The 7,775-nt window shown below is 37.3% G+C and overlaps 1 protein-coding gene across 1 annotated transcript in view; it reads left to right on the forward strand.

The window, feature by feature from the left end:
• The window catches only part of LOC127158715 (apolipoprotein L3-like), a 31,998-nt gene extending 28,230 nt beyond the window's left edge, over window positions 1–3,768 (forward strand). The window contains exon 2 of the mRNA XM_051101736.1: window positions 2,200–3,768. Coding sequence (XP_050957693.1) covers window positions 2,200–3,246 — 1,047 coding nt within the window. The 3' untranslated portion in view covers window positions 3,247–3,768. The remainder of the gene's footprint in view (window positions 1–2,199) is intronic.
• The last annotated feature ends 4,007 nt before the right edge of the window (window positions 3,769–7,775 follow it).

Below are 7,775 nucleotides of genomic sequence, written 5' to 3' on the forward strand. Positions count from 1 at the left end.
AAAGAATAGAGAAGGGGAGTGGGAGGCAAATCCATAACTGGAGACTTGTGCCAAAGACCAAAGACCTATAGGCCTTTTTCACAGTCTGCGTGTTGTCACATCTGGCTTCGATTAGTAGCGTAAAATAATTTCTGCCTGCATTATTGCCAATGGGCTGTAGCCAATTTTAGGCCAGATGTAGCCTCATGCTGCCAACCGTTTGAGCTTAGAGCAGAGGTTTCTGATACAAACCACAGATGCTGCAGTGATTTAAACTTGTTTAAATGCAGATGAAACAGCACCGACATACTCAACAATACTGATGCAAAAAATAGGAGAAATATTGTGCAACAACAATAGAAAACTTTTCAATTCAGAGATCATCAACATTTACAAAGGATTTATTGTAGTAACACTGACTGTAACTGTGATATTTGGGCTAAATTTTAATATGTTTATATCAAATATTATTATATTATTAATGTAGACAGTAGACCTATTGAATGTAATTTAAGGGAATAATAAAATATAGGCCAAATTACAAATATTTTGCTATTAGCAGTTTTGTGCATTTCTATTTATGCTAAATAAATGTGTTTATCCACCATAATTTTTCCTAAAAGTGGGCATGGCCATTTGTAAATTTAATGTGTCTGGCTTCCGGTCTCATCTGCGTCCAGCTGGGTTTTTTTTTTTGTTTTGTTTTTTTTTTTTTTGGTGGATGAAACAGCTCATTTTGCTGCTTGATATTGGAGCCTGCGTCGTATCATTGCTTGAATTACTAAGAATGAGTAAAATGTTTAAAACTATAATGTTGAAAATGTACGAGGAAAGTCCTCTGCAGTGGTGGAGAGTAGCTAGCTACAAGTAGAGATGCTACCAATGTAACTACATTTTTTTCAGTAGTGTGACAGTAGCTCAACTACTTTTAAAACAGTGTTTCACGTAGCTAACTACTTTTTCCAGCAAGTAGTGGTGTAGCGCGAAAAGCTAAATTCCCAAAAGCAAATATCCAAATGATAATGCAAGATTTGCAATTGTGTTTGGATTATGTCACAATTTGTATGTCCCCATATTGAAAACACACAAAAAAAGTACAATTTGTAATTCCTTTTGAACATTGCTGGCTGAGTGAACAGACTTTCCTTGCTTGTGCCTCAGCTGGTATAAAAAAAATAAATAAAAATAAATAAAAATATGGGGTTCATAAACAAAAAGGAAATAAATAAAATAAAGAGAGACAGATGTTGGTAGAGCGAGTCATCTCTTCACCTTTCCAGAATGTTCAGACACACGTTATGCACATGCACAGTTGTCAGTCTGCCACAAAACTACCCTAAATGCTCTAGTGGCCATCATTCATTTTTGTCATTAACCGTGAGAACACTTTATGGTACAGTTAGTAAAAGTATTGCAATACCAGGAAAGAGGAACAGGCTGTTGATCTTTGCCTGCCATTCTTGCACTGTCTGCACAGCGTACGTGAACGTGCTGATGACAGGCAAGTAGGACAGCCTATTATAATGTTCGGACTGAACATTCTGATTGGACGAACATTCCTTGGTCCTACACCTTCCACAGAATATATAAATACATATACACTTAACTTCGGGATGTGAAGAGACTTTCAACCAGAACACTACAATTGTTGTGCCTCCTCAATTTTAAAACCCATGAGCCACCACTAATTTTAAGAGCTTTTTAATGGCAATGAAATAACATTTTGCCAGTTGTGGCATTAAGAATTTATATCCAGACAGATACTCACACGCAAAAATATTCTTTTTCTTTCTTTTTTTTTCTGCTTTTATTCTCTGCCCCAGCATGCTCTGTAATCTAGTTGTCTAATAAACCTGGAGTTGTATACTCTGAATATTGTTGGATCTGTTACAAATTGCTTTTATATATGCCAAAAGTTTCTGGCTAAAAGCATAAAAGTAAATTTAGAATTTTTTACATCAATTGTACATCAAACAGATGTTTTTTTTTTTTTTTTTTTTTTTTGTATGCAAAAGAGGCCTCCACACATAGATTTGATGTGTGCAATATACCTTGAATGTAATGTACAGTACTTTGGATAAAAGTATCAGCAAAAAATGCATAAATGTAAATGTACCTGCAATGCTACAGTACTGAAAAATGCCTGAAACATTTACATATTACATACTGCTTAATCAGACTGTTTTTATTTATTTCATTTATTTTTCCTATATCTGACAGTCAAACATCATAGAGCGTCGCCGTCTACATGCCAATAGCCTGTCAGGAATCATCCCAGATATCTCAGAAAGGTACTCTGAAGATCTACAGAAATTAATAAAAAAAATGCTCAGCCATGACCCTCATGAGAGACCATCAGCTGATGAGATTCTAGCAGAACCATTCCTGAGTGAGGCAGTAAACAAAAACAAGAGAATTCCAGAGATACTTTATCGAAGATTCATAATGTCCTTAAAGACTTTTGATGAGAGCTACAATACGCACTATGAAAACTTTAAGGCCTCAGTTAAAGACTGGGGAGAAACAACAGATTCACTGGAGTCTCTGCATTATAAAACTACTGCAGGCAGTCTGTCAGGAGCAGTGATTGGAGCAGCTGGTGGAGTCACTGCATTAGTTGGTGCGATTTTGGCTCCTTTCACTTTTGGAGCATCTCTGATTGTAGCAGGTGTTGGGATTGGAGTTGGAGTTGGAGGTGGTGTAACTGGGGCGGCCTCCAACATTACCAATACAGTCAAACAAAAATCAATTCGTGAGAAACTTAAAAACATTCAGCAGGAGTTCAACAATGCGAGCACACCGATTCTCAAATCACTCAGTAAACTGAGAAGGTTAATGAAAAAACTTACGGACTTCAGCAATTTTGCCGGAGCCTTAACTATTCATAACGCACAGATGTCATGGAGGTTAGGCAGAAGTACAGTAGCTGGTACTACAGAATTTGTGACTCTAGGAATGTTGGCAAATTTCGGTAGAATTGCTGTACAGTCTGCCGGTGTTGGACGAGCAGTAGCTGCAGCCTCAGGTGTGTTGAGTGGAATCCTAGTCATTGCTGACGTCGCCTTTATAGTGAAAGATTCTCAAGAAATTCACCAGATGAGACAACACTGGCAAACAGATGATCCAGAAAAGGTCAAATCCGATGTACTTAAGTCAATTGCAAACATGAGGAAAACACACAAAGATCTTTGCGATGTCTTGAAGGAAATTGAAAAAACAAAAAATGAACTAAATGAAAATATCGAAAATGCTAGACAGTACTTTTAAGTTTTTAAAAAATACTACTACAATTAGGGTCAGATTTTTGCAATACATCATTCTATATTGTAAATTTGAGCCACTGTATTGTACGTAACAACTGCATGGATTATTCATATTTACACTCACAGGAAAACTTATCACAAAAAATGCAGCATAATTTACAACTTTTTCATAAATACATTAAATTGTTCCTAACCTCATTCTAATGTAAATATATTGTTAGTATTTATGAATGCGTTACCACATTCAGTTTAGTAGTTTGCATAACACACACCAAAACTACAATGCTTATCTACATATAAGGGCTTTCATTGCAGCCTTTCATCAGTCTCAGCAAACATACAATGCTTTTTATGGATCTTAATTTTTATAAGGCTAATGATGTTTGTGTTTGTGTGTGTGTGTGTGTGTGTACTTGTTCTTGCTACATTGTGGGGACCAAATGTCCCCACAAGGATAGTATAACCTGACATTTTTGACATTGTGGGGACTGGCCTGTGGTCCCCACAGTGAAAAAAAGAATAAAAATAGTAAATGGTGTTTATCTGAAAGTGTAACGATGCAAAGATATTTTCTGTAAGGGGTAGGTTTAGGGATAGGGTTGGGTTAGGGGATAGACAATATCATTTTGTCAGTATAAAAACAAGAGAAGTCTATGGAAATTCCCTACAATTCACAAAAAAAAAACAAATGTGTGTGAGTGTGTGTGTAAATTTGGAATAAAATGTTTTATTACAAAAGCTGTTTTACATTTACATTTATTCATTTAGCAGACGCTTTTATCCAAAGCGACTTACAGGTGGGGTTTTAAATCATGTATAACTAGTAAAACTGTATAAAAAACCTCTACAATTTCTGTCTTGATATTTTTGAAAGAGGACAAAAAAAAAAAAAAAAAAAAAAAGAAGCAGCAGCTTTAATGTGAGTATTTTTATATTTAAAAGGATGTTCAAAAGCATGAATCACAGGATATCTGTGTTTGATCCTGTAGGTGTCTGAAACATGAGAAGCGAGAACTGAGAATCTTGACTGCACTTATTTCACTGCAGCCACTTTTCAAGGTGAACCATTTGGCATCTCAAAGCCTAATGCAAGATTTCAAGGGCACATTCATTTTAAAAAGATGTGTGCAGATTAAACACTTCAACATTTCATAGAAAATAAGAATTGTCCATTTTGATTTATCTGATAATGAAATTTGATATTATTGTTGAAACATTGCTGTAATGAAGATCTTCCAGTGAAGAGATACAGAGGGCACAGTCATGAATAATCTCCATTATTTACACTGCAGAGACTAACATCAGCAACAGAAAACAGGAATGGGAGGTGTTAACACAACGCCTGCATGTTGCCAAAATGTAAAATGCTATATATGAATCAGAAGCAAACATTTACTCATATTACTGCTGAATAATTGCAGATATATCTTATTACAAAAATATAATAATAATAATAATAATAATAATAATAATGCCTGTCTTAGAGAATATTATTATTAGATCTGATATAACATTTATTTGCTTCAAATAGCCAGTGAGTCTTCATCAGAAAGAAAAATTGTGCTTCTTGGGAAAACAGGAGACGGCAAAAGCAGCTCTGGAAATACAATCCTCCAAAAAAAGGTTTCATGCCCAACACTTCACCAAAATTTCGCAACAACAACATTTGTGAGACAGGATGGGACAGTAAATGGAAGAAAGCTTACAGTTATTGACACACCTGGACTCTTTGACACGAGCGATCATGATGATGAGACCATTAAAACCGAGATCATTAGAGCCATTACTGAATGCGCTCGGGGTATTGATGCTTTTGTCATTGTTCTGAAAGTTGACAGGTTCACAAAACAAGAAATTGAGATTGAGAAAAAAAATCAGTGAGTACTGTGGAGAAGATACCTTTAAACATGCAGTGGTTTATTCACTCATGGCAAACAGCTAAAAGGTCAAACCATCGAAGAATTTGTTCAGAGAAGTATAAAACTCCAAGAACTTGTTGATAAATGTGGAGGCTGCTGTCACGTCATCGACAACAAATACTGGAAGCAATGTCTCTATTGCCCCTGTAGTTGTGGATACAAGAGTAATAATTTCCAGGTGAAAAATCTGCTGGATACCACAAATGAAATGGTGCAAGTGAACAGCCGATAAAAACCAATGAGCTGATGAAATCTGCAGAGCAAGAAATTCAAAATGAGATGAACAATGAAAACAAAGACAATTTACTTTCAGAAGAGAGACGTGAAAGAGCAAAGAAGAATGTTTTTGAAACATTTGTCCGTCGGTTTGCGGGAGTGACCACAGGGATACTGGTTGGTGCTTTTCTAGGCATCGGTGTCGCAGTAGCCTCCATGGTTGCTTTACTGAAAGGAACAAACTACAGCATAGCATGTAAAGGAGTGTCACTGGGAATAGCAGCAGCAGCAGTAGCAGGAGGAGCAGCAGCTGGAGCAGGAGTAGTAGCAGCAAAGGCAGGGATAGCGACAGCAGCTGGAGCCTCAGCACTGGAGGCAGGAGTTGCCGCAGGTGCCGGTATCGGAGCAGCAGCTGGTGCAGAAATTGCTGCAGGTGTCATGTAAGGATCTACAGCTCTTACAGGAGCGATTGGTGGAGGAATCACTGGATCCCATACGGAAATGTAATATATGTGTGAAATACCCATATATTGAATACATGTTTTATATATGCCCAGTGGCGTAAGGCAAACTGCGTTGGCCCACCCGCAAGAGTGGAGGCGGGGCCCCTCACCGCATAATTAGATGGGGGATTCACCTTTTCATTAAAAATCGTGAATTAGTACTGTGGAATTTAATAGTATGTAATTATTTCGTATTTATTTATTAAGAACTTTTCACAAAAAAAAAAAAAAAAGAATAAAAGAAACACCAACAATAAAGCAATTACATTAACTTGTTAAAATGCAAGGGAGCACATGACGTCAAAATATTTTTTCTATCTGCAGTATACAACAAAGATTCATGACGTTTAACATTCAATAAAGGTAATATATATTACCTTTAAAATCCTCCAAAGCGCCCCTTTCTCCTAGCATTTTTCTGCGCAAAGTCCTTGACAATGTCTGTTATGTCCATCTGACGCGCGTGCTGGCTTTCAATGCTGAGTATCGCAAGTTCAGAAAGTCTGTCCTGGCTCATTGTGCTTCTCATGCAGGTTTTTATTAGTTTTAGTTTAGAAAAAGATCTCTCGCCACTTGCCACTGTGACGGGGACGGTTAAAAAAAAGCTTCAGAGCTGTAGCCACATCCGTGACACTTGGTAGAATAGATGTATGCTTCAGAATCAGCAGCTCTGCCAGATCTTTAATTGAGCCCATTTCAAGTTTTTTTTTAATCTCAGAATGTAGGGCACTTCGAAACGAAAGCAACTGAGATGGAAGACTTTGTGATTTTTGTGGAGACTTTGGATAAGATCAAGGATTTTTTGTTGGAGACCCTCTGCAGTTTGATCGGTGATATTCTGAAATCCGAGAAAACTCTCAGTGACATCAATGCCGAGTGGATTATCATTTTCATCTTTTCGAACTTTAACGTATCTGAAAATTTGACTGAGTTGATCAACTTTGCTGATATCCTGAGTAGCATCCATTATGATCGAATAGAATTCTGCGTCTTTTAGTTCAGACACAATTTCGTCGTGCACCCTTTTGGATAACAACGCAATCAGTTCATTCTGAATTGCTGGGCTTAAATAATTGACGTGACTTTTTTTATCCAACAACTCTCGGAGCACTGGATCATACCGAGCTAACAATTCAATTACTGACAAAAAGTTCCCGTTGTTTGGTTCATTCAGTTTTTCATTATGCCCTCTGAATGCCAGATTACATGAGGCTAAAGTCAGAGTAACGTCAGTAATTCTTGTAAGCACTTGAGTCCAAAAATTAACCTGACTCTTGTATTCGCTGTCAAGTTGCCATCAATGGTAAGGTCGTTTTTCCACATATCATATGTCACGCAGGCTGCTATATGAGCATGTGAAGATTCGTGTTTCTTTATTTTCTTTGAAAGACCCTGCCAGTCATTAATTCCCACAGTCCATGACGGATGGTGTGATGGACATCTCCTGTCAGCAAAAAGCCAGCATGGCTCACAGTAGGTGCGGTCAATGTTTGGCGAGTAACACAACCATTTCTGAGGAACCGTTCCCATTTTAGAACGTTTTAAATAATAATCTTTCGAAAAACATCTGCCATTTTTGTCTCGGGGATAGGGTCCTTCTGGTTTACATGGTCCCATGTTAAAGTGCATATTCCAGGTTAGCGACCCCAGTGAGTTGATGTATAGAAAAATAATGTAGGAGCTAGATTTTCTTGAAACTATACTTTAAAACACGATATTAAGGCTTCTGAAGTCATTTTTGTGAGAGAATTTTAGTTCCGCATCTGAAAATCGCCAAAACCGGAAGTGACGTCACGAGAGGGAGTGCGGTCAATGTAAACAATAGAAAAACAATGGATCGCAATGATCGTTCGGACGCGGAGGAAATTTTAAATGTTTATTTACACTCGTATGAC

The sequence above is a fragment of the Labeo rohita genome, unplaced genomic scaffold (genome assembly GCF_022985175.1).
Source record: "Labeo rohita strain BAU-BD-2019 unplaced genomic scaffold, IGBB_LRoh.1.0 scaffold_166, whole genome shotgun sequence".
Classification (NCBI taxonomy): Eukaryota; Metazoa; Chordata; class Actinopteri; order Cypriniformes; family Cyprinidae; genus Labeo; species Labeo rohita.